Raw genomic sequence first — 21,229 nt, forward strand, 5'->3', positions numbered from 1 at the left:
GACACTCTTTGTACAAGGATAATTTTTATAATTCATTCCATCTATCCAAGAAATTGTTGGAACTGGATACATACACCACTGGTACTCTTCGCAATAATAGGAAAGAAACATATTCTGATGTTTCTATAGCAAAACTGAAAATTGGTAAGTCTGTATGCCAATATTCACAAGGAGTAAGAATTGGGAAGCGGCATGATAAAAGAGAAGTAATTTATATATCAAAGAATTCAAAGTGTGTGTTATCACTTTATATGCATGCTTACCATAACATCTTAAAATATATATAAATCCAAACGTTCAGATAAACTGTTTCATTTGGTGGTGTTGGAGGCTATAGTTAAATTTCATGAAATAATTTCCTAGCACCACCAAGTATTTCAAACTCAGGTGAAGTTTCCACTAAATTGCATCTGACAACAGTCATGGATTTAAAGGAGGTTAACCGATTCTTGTCAACTCATTTAAAATTGTCAAATTCTGAACGCTGTATAAATAAGAATAAAATTGCTTTTTCCCCCAGACTAAAGGGAAGGGCGGTTAGTCCTGCCTGGATGCTATCCTTTGTATATATTTCTGCCGATAAAAGATTAGAAAAATGCTAAACCTAAAATACTTGATTCAGTTATTTTATTTAGAACAATAGGTAATAGAGAGCCTGGAAGATTTTCCAAATCTTTTTATATCACTACAATATAGTCTTTAAAAACGTTCCGGTAAACTTTTCACTGACTTATTGTTTAAAAACTTCCTTTGGTGAACAGTAAATGTTATTCAATAGATAATCTTTACAAAAAATAAGCACGATAATTAGAAGTATTTATTTACGTTGCTTTTATTTTAAAACTTACCTGGTACGGTTCATCGTCAAATGTTAATGAACTCAGACTGGTACAAGTAGAGAAATGTACAGGTGTATTTTCCTCTTTAAATGAAGATACTGTATCTTCAAAAACACCACTAGAAACACAAGCAGTAGTATTTTCATTATTACTAGCGCTATTTGATAATGAAACTGGAGTAATCGGAGTAGTTACAGTTGCACCAACGGGTAATGTATGTTTGATACCGGTTCTACCTTCTGACGCTACTGTAATATCCTCACCTGAAACATAACTTGCACCGATTAACAACACCGTACAACATAAAACGTAAAGTTCTCCCCACCACTTCGATTAGTACAAGATTTTAGAGAGTATGACAAGACATGAGCGTAAAAACTGTTCAGACAAAACTACATTTACAAAAAAAAAAATTAAATTAATTCACATTTTAACATATTTAATCCTCTCAAAGTTGGCTTCTATATAAATGTGCCTTTGCTTTGCAGCACTTTAGTATACCTAACACAAATCCACATATTTCTTTTTAATAAATTTTAGAGGTGTTTGAAGGATGCTGTACGCAGAAAGAGGTGCGAGCTGTGAAGAAACCAGGGCTAGGGCTGGATGTTGCACTGGCTCACATGACACTTCATAGCCACCATTACCTGGCAAAAATAAGACAACTGAAGCGCCTCATATACTCTACCCAGAGTTGGCTGAAGCAGATCTTTTCTTATTTTCCACAGTGAAGATCGCTTTGAAAGAGAATGTTTTCAAATCCCAAACGAAGCAGCTATATGTCACTCACAAAAGAAACATTCCAAAAAATAGTTGATGTTGGGAGCAGTGTACTGCCATCAACAACGATTACTTTAAAGAGGAAAGCTTATACAGTTTTAAATATATTAATACACAATGATCTTACTTCGACATACCTCATAACATAATATTCAAGACTACCAGAATTATAAATTAATCAGATCAAATTATTCACTAAAATGTTCTCTATACATTTCCACACAGATCTTTTAAAGACAAACCATAGGGAAATGATTATATCGCAAGAAAAACACAAAGTACTTTAGTAATTGATTGAGAAATTGATTTTTTGGCTGAAAAAATCTACCAATAAATTTATTCTGTTGCTTACAATTACAGATTAAAATTTATTTAACATGGCCCGTTGGTATATATATTACATAAAAAATTACAAATATAAATATAAACTGATTACCAACAAATATTTGTATAAATTTACATCCTAACGATTTGGAGAATTATCTCCATCTTCAGGGACATATTGTAACTAATTATAAATATAATAATAATAATAATAATAATAATAATACTTCACATAATAAATGAATTAGATAAATAAATACATATTTGTATAAATACAACTGATAGTCAATTATTAAAATCAAGTCATACGTAATGCATCTTGTCAGTGTGGTAGTCATTGTTACCAACCACAATCAATAACAATAGTGACTACTGCTTTTATGTTTAATTATTGAGCTCTGTAGTCTTGTTTGCTTATCCTGTTTTAAAAATTCTGTTAGATGGTTAGTTGATGGATAGGACAGGTAGAAGGAAAAAATTGTGCAGGCAGACAATGTTGGAATATGTAAAACAAATTGTTAGGGATGCAGGATGTAAGGTACACCAAAATGAAACGACTGACAGTAGATAGGGAATCTTTGAGAGCTGCATCAAACCAGTCAAATGACTGAACACAAAAACAAAAAAATAAATTTCTTAGAAGAATTATTCATTCAAATAAAATGATCTTTTTGTTTATCTTTTAGCTCTGTGAGATCAATATGTTTTACAGCAGCCTGTTTGCTAGTTTTGCATAGATGACACTCAATTCTGTATATCTGTATCCTTGTTTTCTATCAAATTACATGGTAATTCATCAATTCCATTTCCTTGCATTTTATAGTAAAATTAAATTTCTGTTAGTAGTCAATTTCTCATACAAAATCAAATTCATTTGTCCTCTAGACATATTTTTTTCAAAACATTGTACATTAATTAATTACATAATAAAAAATTATTACCACTAGTAGTAGGAAGAGGCGATGATGATGTTGCATTCTGCAGCGGATGACTAGTCGTATCAGTTTTGGCATCAGCGGCTGTACTGTCTATAACAACAGGTGGTTTAATATTTCTAGGACTGGGTGGTACAGTTTGAGTAGGTGAATCTGGTAACTCGCTGGGTGATATCATACCACTAGTTAATCGGCTGAAACAAGGTAACAAATAAATATAATTCTATCTTTTGATACCACCACGTGCGATTAACAACAAATTCTGAGTATAATAAATGATTAAAATTATCTTTAATAAAATTCTGTTAAATTTCTTGTGAAGGGATAAGCTATTTACCTGAATTCACTGACAACAGAACTCCTATCATCCGGTGGTTCATAACTGCTAAGTGATTCTGGTGAACTGCATCTTGAAAACATTAATGGTGTCTCAAATGTAACTGCCTTACAACCTATAACGACAAACAATATTTACAATAATAAATATTATGTAATATACTAATAATAAATTTTCTTTAAATCCTGATGGATTTAAAAAAATGTATTATTAGTATAGTATTTTTATCCCGCAAATAATCCACACTTCATCAGGATTCTAAATAAAATTTATTTATACACCCAAATCAAATTTACAGCCATTTAATGCTGTAAATTTAAATGCTGAGCCATTTAATGCTCGCCAATGGTCCGACAGTTTTTAGATTCCTGACAGAAGATGATCTTTGTTGAGGTTTCATATTTCCTGGGTCACAGCAGCTGGTAACTCTTTCAAACTGCTAAAATGAATTCCTCCCGGTGATTCTTTCAGCTTTCGAAAGAGAAGAAGTTCAAAGGAGTCAAATGAGGGCTGTGCGGATGGTGAAGCATTTCCACAGTACGATCATCACACGCTTTCCATAACAACTGATTAATTATTGGGAAAGTATAGCTCTTAAAATTTTTGATTTTGATGCATGTGCATGCTAGAATTTTGTTATGCGATCAAAGTTAATTTACGCCTTGTCTTTGACATCATTACAGACTTAATAAACCTGAACAACTTATACAATCTACTTCATATCTCTACAATTAATATTTGCTGTCTCATTTATATACTGTGGATAATGTTTTTAGTAAGTGATAATTAATATTCAGTAATAGCTTTTCTGAAAAAAATCTTGGTTTTCTTCACTTTTTTCTAGTCATCAATGACTAGAAAACATGTGTTAAACCTTTCAGATGTGGAGAAGAAACAGTGACTTGTCATAAAAATTGGTACTGCTCATATTCATTTACAAGAAAAGTGATATTCTCTCAAGCAGAAATTGCTTTAAGTTGAATATTTCTCAAAAATTTATAAGTAGAATTAAAATAGTATCGATTTGGAACTATACACCAACAACGTAAAATTTTAGGGCAGACTTAAACTTCTACCCTAAAATTCAAAACTTAAAAATTTTGTTTTAAGGAATAAAAAAATCAACCAGGAAAGGCTTAAGCATAAAATTATTATATTATTAACATCACCTTAAAGTATCTAAGACCTTTTTTCAATGAATAGAGCCTCAGAGATTGTCGAACTCAAAAGAAAGGCAAAAATCATACCATCAATGGCAAATTAAATTAAATGGGCTAAGAGACTTGACATTGAACAGCAGTGGATCGGCAAAAGGTAAATTAAAATAGCTGAATATTTTAATTATTAAATTAATGTTTAGTTTTAATCAAACGTAATAAATATAGAGGAATGGGTTTTGTTGTAAACTTCTCTGATAATCAAATAAAATATTTGGGCTCAACGTAAAGTAGAAATCTCAAAGAATCATATCAACATTCTTGAATAATTTTTTTTTTTTTAAAATACACCTGTATAAAAAAATGTAGTTCATTAATCACACAATATTGCTTTTCCTGAAAATGTTTTTTATTGTCATGGTTTATGAGATTTATAAATGAAAAAGAATATATTCTAGATATAACACATTTCACATGAAATGTGGTTTCATTTATATACTGGCTACATTAACAGCCAAAAGAGTTGAATACGATCTGTGAATAATCCTAATATGATCTTTGAACGACTGTTACTGGATGAAAAAATTGAAGTTCGGTGCACAATATCATGTTTTTTTTTTTTGTCTTCAGTCATTTGACTGGTTTGATGCCTTGATTAAATCTTAAGACTAAATTAATAGTTTTACATACTTGAGGTATTAATGGTCCATAACTGCACCTTTATTAGTTTTGCAATAAAAAACAGCTTTAGATTTGGCATAAATTACATTTTGTTAAATTGCCAGCAAACAAATAATTTTTGCAACAAAATGTATTTTTTTTTTTGTCTTCAGTCATTTGACTGGTTTGATGCAGCTCTCCAAGATTCCCTATCTAGTGCTAGTCGTTTCATTTCAGTATACCCTCTACATCCTACATCCCTAACAATTTGTTTTACATATTCCAAACGTGGCCTGCCTACACAATTTTTCCGTTCTACCTGTCCTTCCAATATTAAAGCGACTATTCCAGGATGCCTTAGTATGTGGCCTATAAGTCTGTCTCTTCTTTTAACTATATTTTTCCAAATGCTTCTTTCTTCATCTATTTGCCGCAATACCTCTTCATTTGTCACTTTATCCACCCATCTGCTTTTTAACATTCTCCTATAGCACCGCATTTCAAAAGCTACTAATCTTTTCTTCTCAGATACTCCAATCGTTTGGAGCGACACTCCAAACATACACTTTCAAAAATCTTTTCCTGACATTTAAATTAATTTTTGATGTAAACAAATTATATTTCTTACTGAAGGCTCGTTTAGCTTGTGCTATTCGGCATTTTATATCGCTCCTGCTTCGTCCATCTTTAGTAATTCTACTTCCCAAATAACAAAGTTCTTCTACCTCCATAATCTTTTCTCCTCCTATTTTCACATTCAGCGGTCCATCTTTGTTATTTCTACTACATTTCATTACTTTTGTTTTGTTCTTGTTTATTTTCATGCGATAGTTCTTGCGTAGGAATTCATCTATGCCGTTCATTGTTTCTTCTAAATCCTATTTACTCTCGGCTAGAATTACTATATCATCAGCAAATCGTAGCATCTTTATCTTTTCACCTTGTACTGTTACTCCAAATCTAAATTGTTCTTTAACATCATTAACTGCTAGTTCCATGTAAAGATTAAAAAGTAACGGAGATAGGGAACATCCTTGTCGGACTCACTTTCTTATTACGGCTTCTTTCTTATGTTCTTCAATTGTTACTGTTGCTGTTTGGTTCCTGTACATGTTAGCAATTGTTCTTCTATCTCTGTATTTGAACCCTAATTTTTTTAAAATGCTGAACATTTTATTCCAGTCTATGTTATCGAATGCCTTTTCTAGGTCTATAAACGCCAAGTATGTTGTTTGTTTTTCTTTAATCTTCCTTCTACTATTAATCTGAGGCCTAAAATTGCTTCCCTTGTCCCTATACTTTTCCTGAAACCAAATTGGTCTTCTAACACTTCCTCCACTCTCCTCTCAATTCTTCTGTATAGAATTCTAGTTAAGATTTTTGATGCATGACTAGTTAAACTAATTGTTCTGTATTCTTCACGTTTATCTGCCCCTGCTTTCTTTGGTATCATTACTATAACACTTTTTTTGAAGTCTGACGGAAATTCCCCTTTTTCATAAATATTACACACCAGTTTGTATAATCTATCAATCGCTTCCTCACCTGCACTGCGCAGTAATTCTACAGGTATTCTGTCTATTCCAGGAGCCTTTCTGCCATTTAAATCTTTTAATGCTCTTAAATTCAGATCTCAGTATTGTTTCTCCCATTTAATCTTCCTCAACTTCCTCTATAACACCATTTTCTAATTCATTTCCTCCGTATAACTCTTCAATATATTCCACCCATCTATCGACTTTACCTTTCGTATTATATATTGGTGTACCATCTTTGTTTAACACATTATTAGATTTTAATTTATGTACCCCAAAATTTTCCTTAACTTACCTGTATGCTCCGTCTATTTTACCAATGTTCATTTCTCATTCCACTTCTGAACACTTTTCTTTAATCCACTCTTCTTTCGCCAGTTTGCACTTCCTGTTTATAGCATTTCTTAATTACCGATAGTTCCTTTTACTTTCGTCATCACTATCATTCTTATATTTTCTACGTTCATCCATCAGCTGCAATATATCGTCTGAAACCCAAGGTTTTCTACCGGTTCTCTTTATTCCGCCTAAGTTTGCTTTTGCTGATTTAAGAATTTCCTTTTTAACATTCTCCCATTCTTCTTCTACATTTTCTACCTTATCTTTTTTACTCAGACCTCTTGCGATGTCCTCCTCAAAAATCTTCTTTACCTCCTCTTCCTCAAGCTTCTCTAAATTCCACCGATTCATCTGACACCTTTTCTTCAGGTTTTTAAACCCCAATCTACATTTCATTATCACCAAATTATGGTCGCTATCAATGTCTGCTCCAGAGTAAGTTTTGCAGTCAACGAGTTGATTTCTAAATCTTTGCTTAACAATGATATAATCTATCTGATACCTTGCACTATCACCTGGCTTTTTCCAAGTGTACATTCTTCTATTATGATTTTTAAATTGGGTGTTGGCAATTACTAAATTATACTTCGTGCAAAACTCTATAAGTCGGTCCCCTCTTTCATTCCTTTTGCCCAGCCCGTATTCACCCACTATATTTCCTTCCTTACCTTTTCCAATGCTTGCATTCCAATCTCCAACTATTATTAAATTTTCATCTCCTTTTACGTGTTTAATTGCTTCATCAATCTCTTCGTATACACACTCTACCTCATCATCATCATGGGCGCTTGTAGGCATATAGATGTTAACAATCGTTGTCGGTTTAGGTTTTGATTTTATCCTTATTACAATGATTCTATCGCTATGCGTCTTGAAATACTCCTCTCTCCTCCCTATCTTCTTGTTCATCACGAAACCTACTCATGCATGCCCATTATTTGACGCTGAGTTAATTACTCTAAAGTCACCTGCCCAAAAGTCGCCTTCCTCTTCCCACAGAACCTCACTAATTCCTACTAATACAATAATACAATATCATGTAAGCAGTTAATATTCCAAAACACAGTAAATTCACAGTATTAGAAAGAAATCATTCATCCTTTCATCGACAGATTAAAAAAAAAAGAAATTTTTTCAAGTTGGAGTAAATACGCACACTGCCAATGTTTCATCACTAGTGTGCTGCATAAGTTTTCAGGGATAACCTAATTTCAAAGCACATCTGGCCATTGAGATCCCCAGATCTTACAACTACAGATTTTTATTTATGGGAAGCAATGAAAGTATCTGTTTATAACAATAATTCCTCATACCCTGAGTGAACTGAAAAATAGCATAAATGATTGTATTTTCAAGCATGATGAAATGTGTTAAGACTACATGGAGGCAAGTAGTATCCTATTGCGGCACTTCCTCTGAAAATAAAATTCATTATGTTATTTCTCCTCAGATTAATAGTAGAAGGAAGATTAAAGAAAAACAAACCAACATACTTGGTGTTTATAGACCTAGAAAAGGCATTCGATAACGTAGACTGGAATAAAATGTTCAGCATTTTAAAAAAATTAGGGTTCAAATACAGAGATAGAAGAACAATTGCTAACATGTACAGGAACCAAACAGCAACAGTAGCAATTGAAGAACATAAGAAAGAAGCCATAATAAGAAAGGGAGTCCGACAAGGATGTTCCCTATCTCCGTTACTTTTTAATCTTTACATGGAACTAGCAGTTAATGATGTTAAAGAACAATTTAGATTCGGAGTAACAGTACAAGGTGAAAAGATAAAGATGCTACGATTTGCTGATGATATAGTAATTCTAGCCGAGAATAAAAAGGATTTAGAAGAAACAATGAACGGCATAGATGAAGTCCTACGCAAGAACTATCGCATGAAAATAAACAAGAACAAAACAAAAGTAATGAAATGTAGTAGAAATAACAAAGATCGACCACTGAATGTGAAAATAGGAGGAGAAAAGATTATGGAGGTAGAAGAATTTTGTTATTTGGGAAGTAGAATTACTAAAGATGGACGAAGCAGGAGCGATATAAAATGCCGAATAGCACAAGCTAAACGAGCCTTCAGTAAGAAATATAAGTTGTTTACATCAAAAATTAATTTAAATGTCAGGAAAAGATTTTTGAAAGTGTATGTTTGGAGTGTCGCTTTATATGGAAGTGAAACTTGGACAATCGGAGTATCTGAGAAGAAAAGGTTAGAAGCTTTTGAAATGTGGTGCTATAGGAGAATGTTAAAAATCAGATGGGTGGATAAAGTGACAAATGAGGAGGTATTGCGGCAAATAGATGAAGAAAGAAGCATTTGGAAAAATATACTTAAAAGAAGAGACAGACTTATAGGCCACATACTAAGGCATCCTGGAATAGTCGCTTTAATTTTGGAAGGACAGGTAGAAGGGAAAAATTGTGTAGGCAGGCCACGTTTGGAATATGTAAAACAAATTGTTAGGGATGTAGGATGTAGAGGGTATACTGAAATGAAACGACTAGCACTAGATAGGGAATCTTGGAGAGCTGCATCAAACCAGTCAAATGACTGAAGACAAAAAAAAAAAAAAAAATGTTATTTCTGGTTCCGTTTCTACATTTGTTATCTGAAAGTAATAAATTAAATGTCTTTCAACATCCATTACCAGTTTCATTTAGGAACCTCATATTTATCATTTCTGTTTTTAAGTATAGTATTATATTATAGCTTTTAAATATTTTATGCTGTAAAGTTCAAAATTGTATATTCTTCTTAATAAGGTTTGTTTATGAATACTAGGTATTTTATGATGTTGAAATTCTTCTATGCAGTTCTAAAGATAACATGAGTGAGTGAATTAAGAAATCTGTAGATCAAATTATTAAAAACAGATAGTTTATATAGGATCAGATGGTTTGAAATGTTGAGGATGATAGTGACCACTATTGTTAGTTTTCAGCAAACAATGTCAAAAAAATGAACTTGCATTCAGTCAACCATGTTCTAAAAACAAGTTTGCTTAACCACAGTCAACGCTATTAACAAGTTAAAATAATGGAATATAACGCTACATTACCTCTAACTTCTTCTTTGTTAGGTGTCATGAGATTATCAGCAGGTGGACTAGTCGGGACTGCAGTCACTATGGAATGATCTTCAATCCTGTCGTCCGAACCAGGAACTAACGAATGTAAGGATTCTTCTGGTGACTGTAAAAATAGGAAAAATTTGTGTAAAACACCAATTCCGCTGGCTAGTTCATCATCACACTTTTCCAACAACTCTCAAATTATTTTGTCAAAGGAAAAAGCACGCTAAAAATATTATTCTAAATATTATTCTATTTAAGATTATTATTGTTCTGTATTAATTATGTATGTTTTTCTACATTCTACATAAAAATACTTCTTGTGTTGTAGAATAAAAAAAAAAATATTCAAACATATATCCAAGCACAGAAAAAACATTTAATTGAAAGATTAGATTCTGTACTACTATACCCGCTCGATAGAGCATATCATAACATCTGATCACAAGTCAAGATCCTGGAATAACATAAAAACTTCAAGAAAATGTTTTGTAGAAGTTTTACTCTATTTTGAATCATAAGTATACTTTTTTTGGAATCTATGCCTTGAATATCTCAGGCCAATATGACACGCGTTTGTCTCAAATGTCACAATGGTGCAATAAAATCAAATTTACCAATAAACCCTAATATTCTCTCATATCTTCCATAATTACAACAGGTAAGATTATAGTTGTTATAGGTAAGTTATAGTTTTACTAATAAAGCTAGTAATAGTTTTCAACAAAAGTTATTTTGTAACAAAAAACTTTCGCTAAATTTATGGCATCACTTATGATTTGAAACAATCTTTATAATATTACGTGTATGACACCACTACCACAACTAAACATCACTGCAAGTCATACCAAAAGCTAAACACATACTGAAGAAAATTTCATCACGTTGAATTACTTGACTCACTGACACATCTGACGTGTCTGGCTTGACATGAAATGACATCATTCAACTTTTATGTATTAAATATAGATCTACAGCATCCATCACAATATAAATCTGATGTGAGTAAGCAAACATACATATGTACTAAGTTAGTTATATTGTTTATTCCACAAATAATGAAATAAATAAATTTAAGGTATAGTAACTTAAGAACGTTAAGTGATGAGATATTTCGGATTACATATTCAGATTCTGCATATAACATATGCATATAGAACACTTACTACCTTTTCAGTTCCAAACAAAATTATGTTAACTACATCTTGACCCCACCCTGTATGGAGAGACACCCTCTGCCCCAACCTCCGTTCCTATCACCAATGGGCTTTACTGGACATCACCTTTGAAACCTCGACTTTTGACATATTCCAGTCTGCCTCAGTCAGGATCCCATCAATGACATTTCCATCGATGTACTACTATTTAATGAACTGAAAACAAAACACATCTTATCGAGCCTTAAGTAAGACTGAAAGGACCTAACTAAAAAAAGGAACTCAACCGCCTACCTGTAGAATGTAAAATGAGTTCAACATAAACATATTACACAGAACAATGGCAACACAGTAACATTGAAACAAAACAATGGGCAAAAACAATAACAAAAACATAATTAATAAAACATAAAAAAAGAGAATACAAGAGAAATTCAAGCACAGGTGTAGATCCTCTCAGCAACCCTTTCCATTGCTAAGTACACCATAAACCTCTTCACTATTACCCGTTCAGCCTGGCTTCTCCAGTTTACATGGAGATCCAATGCCGACCTGACAAGATCAAGCCAAAAGATGGTCTCCATGCGCATTAATTCATCTTCGAGCATTATAAAGAACATGGTAGGTGTCACCGAATCGTCCACACTAAGGACAAATTCGTCTACCAGGCCAAATTTCTACTCTGTCCCTAAAAGCACCAAGGTCAGAAAGAAATCCATATTTATTAGGGTGAACTCAAAACGCGCCACGCAAACCAATTTGGAAAGAGATAATGCATATAACGCCCACTCTCTGTCTCATCCCATCTTGCCTGCCACAAAGCATTGTCAAGTTGTTTAATTTCTACAATTTTATCTGAAGTTAACTCACTGGACTTCTTAGCAACACACCACTGCTGCTTCTCAGATGTAATCAAGTCTATCAGTTTCACGCCTGCAATCACCAAAATTGCCTCCCGTGAAATAGTACGGTAATCACCCGTTACTGTTAATAACATTAGACATTGCACCACACGTCGAATACCGAAGAAGGCATTGTAGGCCCTCTCCACAACATACTGAAGGTGTTCTTAAATTATAGTTTCTCATCAAGAAACACCCCAAGGTACTTTTGAACCTGAACATACTTTAAACGCTGGCCTACATCAAACATGGACACGACATCAAACACGGAAATTGCTGCCAAACAATCTTTGAGAAGCACCATCATGGTCTTTTCTGGATTAAATGTCATCTTGTGTTGATGACCCCACAGCTCAAGCATCCAGCAAGCCTGAGCGGCTCAGAGTTCAAACTCCCTTCGCGAGCTTCCTTTGACCAGCAGGAGCCCATCGTCAGCATAAGCCATGATGCAACACCCACCTGGCAACCTCAGCCGCAGAAGAGATTCAAACTCCACCACCCACAATAAAGGACCCAACTCGCTGCCCTGGGAAGATCCCTTAGACAGCATCTTTTCAACCTCATGGCTGTCCTCGCAGAGAAGAATCTCTTGATGACTAAGTACCTTTAAAACTTGCAATTCACTTAGAGTACATTCTCTTTTTTGAGTTGGTAAACAGCAGAAGGCCATCATAGATTATTTAATATTCTGGAAATGTCCAAGAAAATCCCAAGGATATATTCTGGCTTAGTGATCATTACCGCACTCATCACACGGAGTGAGGCGTCCTCAATACCTTATCCGGGATGAAACCTGTACCGATTCACCACCAACAATCTTTGCGAGGTTAACCTCTCATTTATAAGCAATACAGAACCTTTTCAAAAACTTCCACAATAAGCAGAAGTAACATCAGAGACCTATACAATGAACTAACAACAGGATCCTTGTCGCCATCTTTAAACAACAATTTCACAATCCCCTTCTTCAAATACACAGGAAAGTATTCTCCAAAAAACAATTTATTAAATACATTTGACAACTCTCACACTCACCCCACCAAAGTGAACAAGAAGCTTCGCCATTGTTCCATCAAAGCGTGGAGCCTTAACACCCTACCTAAACTACAATTAGCTTGATGCAGCTCAGCCATAGTAATCTTCAAGGACACTGCACCCTTGTGGAAGTGAGCGACATCTCGCCGCACCTGCAGATGGAATGCGGTCTCTCCAGCTTTACTATCATCGGGCAGTTTATCTCTAGTAATTTGTATAAAATCTCAGAAGTAAACAAAATTACACCAAACCTAATCGAGAGAGCAGACAGAAGAACATCCTTTTGTCATTTGTGTCCCTAGACCCTATATACTACACCCCAGGGGTCCCTGTCCCCTTGCTCATAAACAAAGGAATGCCAGGAATCCTTTTCGCAGTTTGGACTTTATGAAAGTAATGAGATCTCAGATTTCTGTATTCATCTACAAGGACTGCCCATCATTCCATATCACCCTCACGTTGAGAAGCTCTATGCAAACGACAAACAACCCTCTTCATGCCAGACAGCTTCCTATTCCACCATGAAGCAAACCTCTCTCGACCACAACTTCGGCAAATTGAACACTCAGCGGTATCACGAAAAGCCAATGACAAACCAACTGCCCGATCTTCCGATTCCAAGACATCCAGACTCCAATTCCTTATTAAATTACTCCAATATTAACTCAGAGTCTGGACGAAAGTAAATCAACAAATTTCTTCCAAACAACCCTACTGAACCGGAACGTTACATCAGTAGCGCTCACTCAAGCCACCAGAAATCTGATAGACAATCAATCAATGATCATTCGAGCAACCATTAACTAACTACCTTCCATTTACAAACATTAGCAGGGATAAACCTACCAACAGTAACATCAATGTTCGTTCCACCAAACAATTGATACCCATCTACCATACTTACATAGGTGGGCAACTCACCAGGTACGTTATATACATGTAGATCATGCTGAGCTAAAAAGCTCTCTATTAATTCACCATCAACATCAGTGAGATCACTATGCCACAAGAGTGACGTAGTATTCTCATCCACACCTATAAGGATTGAACCAGTGCCAGAAAATCATTGGATTTTATTCAGACCTCTAGATGACTATCAGCAGGATCTCTATACTGGAAATATTAATTAGCAACATATAGATGCAAGTTCTGAACATCCACATGGACAACAACATGATGATTATTCAAGACCTATCGAATAAAAACACAATCAAGTTCCCTTCTGCACAAAACAGCGGACATGCTTCCAGAACCACAATAGAACCTCTTCCAACAAGAAAAACCTGGCAGATCACCAGACACAATATATGGACACTGCAACAAAACAACAACCAATCCTCTATGTAATGCAATCTCTTCAAACTCAACCTGAGCAATGTAAGAACCCAGTGCATTTAACCGACCAAATGTAAACATTTAATGCAATAGAATTATAGAAAATATCGAGAGCAACACCCACAATCTTTACTGTTCACAGGGTACTTATTTGCAATTTGTTTGCAGTTAACACATGTCGGTACCTTCGACTTCTTTGGACACTCCTCATTCATGTGTCCTTCATCACCACAATGAACACAAACTGCAGGATGTTCACAGAACTTAGCCCTGTGACCAAACCTGGAGCACTTAAAACAGTGCTGGACATCTAAATACTCCTTGACCTTACATGAAGAGAAGTCTACAAACAACCTGCCCTCTGCAGTGAAGCAGTCAAGAAGTTTAGAACTAACATCAAAAATCCCATGGTAGCGCTCTGCCTCACGCCTACCTAATTTAAATAATAATCGACATTGAGACTTGAATGTAGCCTCATCCATCTGAGTATTTTAAAATTCATTTAATTGTAACCAGCTAAATAGTAATTTTTTTGAAATTTATTTATATAATCATAAAAAACGTAATTTTTTCCACCAGTTGAAGAAAAACACAATTTCTTTATAAATAATAGATTTAATACAGACCTTCTGATTGTCAGCATTATGTGCGTCTGATTCAGTCGTCCTTAAATCAGACATCGAAGTAGCAGTTGAGAAAGCATAAGGTGTGCCTTCTGTACAATAAGTTTGAACTTTATCTTCAGAATAATAATCTAAAGTCTCATCTAAATCAGTCTCTGCATAATGGCCACTGGTAACAACATGTGTTGCATTCTTAACGGCGTTAACATTACTACTGTTTGTTGTATCATCTCCAGATGGAACGGTATGACCTTTAACGACTACTTCCGGTTGTTCATCATCACAGCCTCCACTCGTATCTGATTCTCTGTATTTGAGACTATAATCTGTCGGCTGATCAATTTCTACTTCTGATGATGCGATCTATTAAATAAAAAATAATCTAAAGTTAAAATATATCACCAAAATACACAACAAAATAGTTGTTTTGCGTAAAGGCAGTTACTTTTATACGGATCTGAATACTAGATCATGGATATCGGTGTTATTTGGTGGTTGGGTTTCATTTAATTAACCACACATCTCAGGAATGTTCGACCTGAGACTATGCAAGATTACACTTCATTTACATTCATACATATCATCCTCACTCATCCTCTGAAATAATACCTTACAATAGTTCCAGAGGCTAATCAGAAAAAGAGAGAGTTGTTTCGAGTGATATTACGTTTTGATCTTAGAAAAAGGTAAACCTAATTCTAAGACACAATGAGACAGGTTTATCTCTCTTGTTTGATTGGATATACTGTTATTATCGTTCTATTGTAGAAAAAGAAGTGAAAAACCTTACAAGGAAGATGAAGATTAGAATGCATAAAGCAAATAAATTAAGATGTTAGCTGGATGAGTATTACAAGATAAAATAATCAGCTCGGACCAAAGGCACAGTAAATTGAGTAATACTAATCAAACAATTAATGAACACAAGAAGTTCACTGATCTTGAAGACAAAACATGATTCTACAAACTTAATCACTAATAATTTTCTTTTGCTGGAGTTATTTAGTTATAATCGATGATAAAATTTTAACCTAAGCAAATGCCATCAAGGGTGACTTATATTACCTTAAGAATTAAATTACTTACATCTGGCTGCTGCCCGTATCGGACAATCAAATTGTAATCATGTGTTTTCGACTCTTCTTCATGATATTTAAGACTATAATCAGTAGGCGTGTCTAATTCTTCAACCGTTAAATTGTGATGTTGATGAAGATGGTGACCGTGATGTTCAGCATTATCAGTGGCTGCATTAACCGCAGACACGCAATGATGCTGAGACTTATTTATATTATCGTCAACTGTATTATCATCCTTATATTTTAGACTATAATCAACTGGTTTTTCACCCACTGTTTCTGACTGAGTCGCCACATCAGATGATTTATTGCACCTACTGAAACAAGCATTAAAAAAAAGATCGTAAATTCTAGTTTAAATTCTTAAAAATATTTTTCAAAACTTAACATGGATTTAAGAGATAGTACCAAGAAAGTTCTATTTCTAAATAATGCCACTGTAGTGATAAGATTGTAATTCTACGTGTGCTTGCTTAGTCACCTGATATGTTAGGAAAAGACTGATGCAATTTTCATTCACCTGTCAAATATTTAATCTTCTTACTGAGAATTTACGATGTTAAAGATAATCAACAGCCACCGCATCAGTATTTGGTCTTATTTCTTGTCTGCAAATGAACCGGTTGAAATCCACACTCAGATTTGTAATGTTTATGGTGAAAATGCAATGAGCGATTCCAAGATTCAAAGATGGGGGTGGGATTGTTTAAAGAAACATGTAAAAATGTGCACAATGACGAATGGAAAGGGCAACAATTTTTCATTACCTATTTTTCATTATTTTTCAAGACTTAGCAAGTGTTGTTAATAATAACATTTTTAAGAATAGACAATTCACATTACATCTCTTGTGTATATTTTCAAAAATTTCTTGTTCGCTTCTACACAAAACTGTGTCTGAAAAAATTGAATTTTGCACACTCTAGATGCTTACATTTCTTCGGAGAAATAGAATCACAAAATGTGATGGTCAGGGGCACGTTTGAATTTTTTACTATATACAGACAAGTAGGCAACAACTTCTTGAACTGTATACTCACTGGAAATGAAACACCGATGTTGCTGACCATTTAATAGTGAATAAACATTGTATTACTGACTTTGTAACTAATTTGGAGATTATTGAAGTCGCAAAAGAAAATAATAATCAAAAACTGATCAGTTTAGAAAAATATTATATACATATAAATATAGACAGAAATTCAGATTAATCAATCTGCAGACAGAATTTGATAATGATACTCTTATCAAAGCTGCTATAGACAGCAGCACTTTTGTTAAGTGCTGGTATTAGGTGAAGGTTGTATCATATTAATACAGTGCTGTATTTATAGCTGGCCACAAACATTCAATTATTTTTACTACATATATTATGTCATGTATGGAATAATATTATGTTAAAAAAACTTTTTAATGTTTTAAATGTGTATCAAATTTCAATTTTAATTTAAAAAATTAAAATTGAGAAAAAGACAAATAATAAGATAAGGTAAGAGCTCTTATTGATTCTGTACTTTAGTGGATTGTGCTGAAATTTGATTATGCTTTTGGGATTAATTGGTACAGAGGGAGATATGAACGAAACACCAAAAAGAGAATTTATTTTACTAAATTAAATATATATATATAACCTAACTTGTTTTGAATCTTGCACATATTTACAGATTTATGTCAGAAGTTAGATCACATAAAGGATGGTTGTCTAATCACACTATAAATCAGCTCATGTTTACTTCAATTGCTTGTGTATATAACAATCACGAATTACATTAAATAATGTTTTACAACCTAGAATTATTTTCATCTTGTGTCACATTAATTTTATCTATTACAGTTTTGTACATACATCTACATTTGATATCACTCCGTTTATCTTGCATATACACAATGCAACACTTACATGGTGCATTTTCTCATTTATCAAATATATTATCACATCATATACTTCACATTCTACTCCATCTAGAGAAGATCACACATTAACATCCCAGATCCACATACTGTCATTACTTATATTTATTATCAGTTACGAGAGTCATTCAATGATTAAGTGATAAACGACTAGGAAAATTATTATTTATTTAATAACGATGAAACTAACACTACTTTTCCACACAATCCCTGGTCACATTTAGGCTTCTGTCCACTAGTAGAGAGCTGTTCACCTTTGTGTCTGATTCTTGACCTGATTATTCTTGTTGGACTTCTTATTCTTCTTGACAATTTAACAGAAGTGGGCTTTGGCCTGCCCCTTCACTTCTCTCCTCCTTTGCCTTCTCCTCCCACCACATTACATCACCATCTACTGTTGCCATTTGCCTCTTTAATTATCGAATGACCCTTATAATAATTTTCCTGTGAGAGTGAACTACTATAAAAATTAATTTAAGCTTTCATCAAAGTACAAATACATACTGCTACAGAACCGATGTATGTAAACCTAACTCTCACCTCTTAAAAGTTTTATAAAATTTTATATAAGTTAACAGAATTATCACTACAACACATATCACATCCATTATATAAATATCACATTAACATAAAAATTAATATAACTGCAGATGTTTAACCTAATTTTATAATCAAAATTAAATTACAGCAGAGTATATAAACCTATAAATTAAATAAGCTTGTCATAATATAAATAAAATTGTAAACATAATAGCAAAGAAAATACAAATACAAAACTGTAACTATTGTAAAAGTAATAAAGTAATTACATTTTTTGTTATAAAACAAAATTTTCCTAAAAAGTTAGCATAAACAATATAAACCATATTGTATTACAACAAAATTGATTGTATAAGCAAATTAAAAAAAAAAATTATAAGATATTAAATTTAATACCGCAAATTATTATAGCATTAGAAATATGACAATAGATCCTCACATCACACTAATATCACAGGTGCAACTGAAACCACTGTAAAACTAGAGAGAACGGACTGGAAGATAACATCTGATGTGATCTACATTTTACACAACCAATAATTATTTTTATCTAATAGTGTAAGTATAATCCCTTTAAAATTAGGTAAACCCTGAGCATTCCAAAACATGACAGTACCTATATTTTTACTGCTGACCCTCCAAGATATCACTCCATTCCTCAGTCAAGGAACAATCCAAAATACATTGATTCTCATTTGCTTGTAGCGTATGTAAGCAGAACGCTTGAACTTCTGCGGTTTATCATGTCTCAAAAAATATTTTATTTGTCACAACAGTTATTTTCTTAGTCCTAATAACTCTTTCTGACTGCTTCTCTTTCTGATGTACTTGCATAGGAAAATTCTGTGAAATATTGATTATAGTTTACTTTAACATGCAACTATATCTTAATAATAATCAACCTCATTAAAACAGATCGACCTCTTGGCACTACTTATATTTCTTAGTGAGATACCCTAACCAAAGTTTCTTCTTTAGTAAGCAAACACCATAATCTTCATGCCAGAAAATATTTTCATTTTCATATTATACCGAATTAAAAATATGACTTTTTTGTTACTACTGATCTGATTCAAAAGGGATTTATTAAACTTATTACAAAACACTCCTCTAAATCACAAATTTTCTTTCAAATAATTACAGCTGACCGTTCACCTTATCTACACTGTGTTCAATGTCTTAGTCATTTTGACATTCGAATCGTTCACTTATATTTTTAATTCTTCAAATTAATTTTCTATACACCCAATATTTAAGTCAAAGCACACTTCTTTCGCTCATTTTGAAAAGTTAATACAAAAAATAAACAAATGTGTTTATCGAGTATGTATATAATAATAATAATTTTCTGATATCAATACTTATTTGCATTAAAAGTAGCGAATGTAGTAAATGCAGACTGCAATAACAATATCTATCAATATTTTGTGACTTTAACAGTAAGAAAGAAATACAAAGTACAAAAAAAAATAGTAATTTAAAATCGGTAAACTAGTAATAGATAAATAGATATTGTTGGTAAATGGTAGGAGATACTTCCGTACACCAACATTCTAACAGATAAACAGAGCAAAGGCAGTTGACCTTGAGCTTGTTCAGTTACGAAAAACATCCCCATCACTATCCACTTTGCATAGACTATGAATAGTTTTAACAGAAATTCCAAGCGATTTGAAATTATATTTTTTAAAGCATACTCACTTCTATCACTAAATTTACGAGTGAAAAGAAACTAACACAAAGGAAATTATATCCTGACATTCAGGTATTGTCATCACTAAGAAAAACACTTTTGGGTGACATGGGATTCATCTGTTGAGAGATCTTTTTATTGTAATTGTACTTTTATTAAAAACTACTTTTAACTGACTGAGCTACCAGATCTACCTAATTATTGTCCTTGTAAAGGCGGCTGCTTTTATATGGATCTGAATGATAGACTGTGGATACCGGTGTTATTTGGTGGTTGGGGTTCAATTAAACACATGTCTAAGGAGTAGTCAGCCTGAGTCTATTCAAGACTGTACACATTTACACTTACACGCAGGCTGTGAACAGATGCCTTGGTATCTCTGCAGACTACTGTTGACATCACGTGACTGTGTTGTTACTATGGAACCTTTCTTTTTCCTGTTTAGTCTCCGGTAATTACCTTTAAGATAATACATCAGAGGATGATATGTATGAGTGTAAATGAAGTGTAGTTTTGTACAGGTCGACCATTCCTGAGATGTGTGGTTAATTGAAACCCAACTACCAAAAAACACCGGTATCCACAATCTAGTATTCAAATCCGTGTAAAAATAACTAACTGACTTTACTAGGACTTGAACGCTGGAACTCTTGATGCGTTCACCACTCCATAGTAACAACCAGGTGGGTTTGTTACTGTGGAACCTGGTATTTCATAAATAAATATTAAAATATCAAATAGTATACTTCCACCATGGCCTAAGTATGGAGTATAAAATTAATGCAACAATTTTTAGCACGTATAGGTAAAATTTTGAAAGTTCCTTTTTTACCCCCTCAACATACCATACTTGCATTCATTCACATGGTCTTTTTATAGATTTAAGTACTTCTGCATCGCCAAAAATTTACTTAATTTTTAGTAGTATTCTGCAATGATAAATAATGATAGTTGTTAGTCTTAATACA

At 33.4% G+C, this 21,229-nt stretch overlaps 1 protein-coding gene across 8 annotated transcripts in view; it reads right to left on the reverse strand.

Annotated features, from left to right (window-relative positions):
- Positions 1-21,229, reverse strand: part of LOC142330508 (uncharacterized) — a 235,892-nt gene that overhangs the window by 34,691 nt on the left and 179,972 nt on the right. For 7 of the 8 annotated variants that reach the window (XM_075375821.1, XM_075375822.1, XM_075375819.1 and 4 more), the window contains 6 exons: positions 16,125-16,434; positions 15,042-15,401; positions 9,975-10,107; positions 3,216-3,330; positions 2,885-3,072; positions 849-1,102 (listed from right to left, as the gene is read on the reverse strand). In XM_075375821.1, coding sequence (XP_075231936.1) covers positions 849-1,102; positions 2,885-3,072; positions 3,216-3,330; positions 9,975-10,107; positions 15,042-15,401; positions 16,125-16,434 — 1,360 coding nt within the window. The remainder of the gene's footprint in view (positions 1-848; positions 1,103-2,884; positions 3,073-3,215; positions 3,331-9,974; positions 10,108-15,041; positions 15,402-16,124; positions 16,435-21,229) is intronic. The other variant, XM_075375820.1, reaches the window with a different exon arrangement.

The sequence above is a fragment of the Lycorma delicatula genome, chromosome 9 (genome assembly GCF_047948215.1).
Source record: "Lycorma delicatula isolate Av1 chromosome 9, ASM4794821v1, whole genome shotgun sequence".
Classification (NCBI taxonomy): domain Eukaryota; kingdom Metazoa; phylum Arthropoda; class Insecta; order Hemiptera; family Fulgoridae; genus Lycorma; species Lycorma delicatula.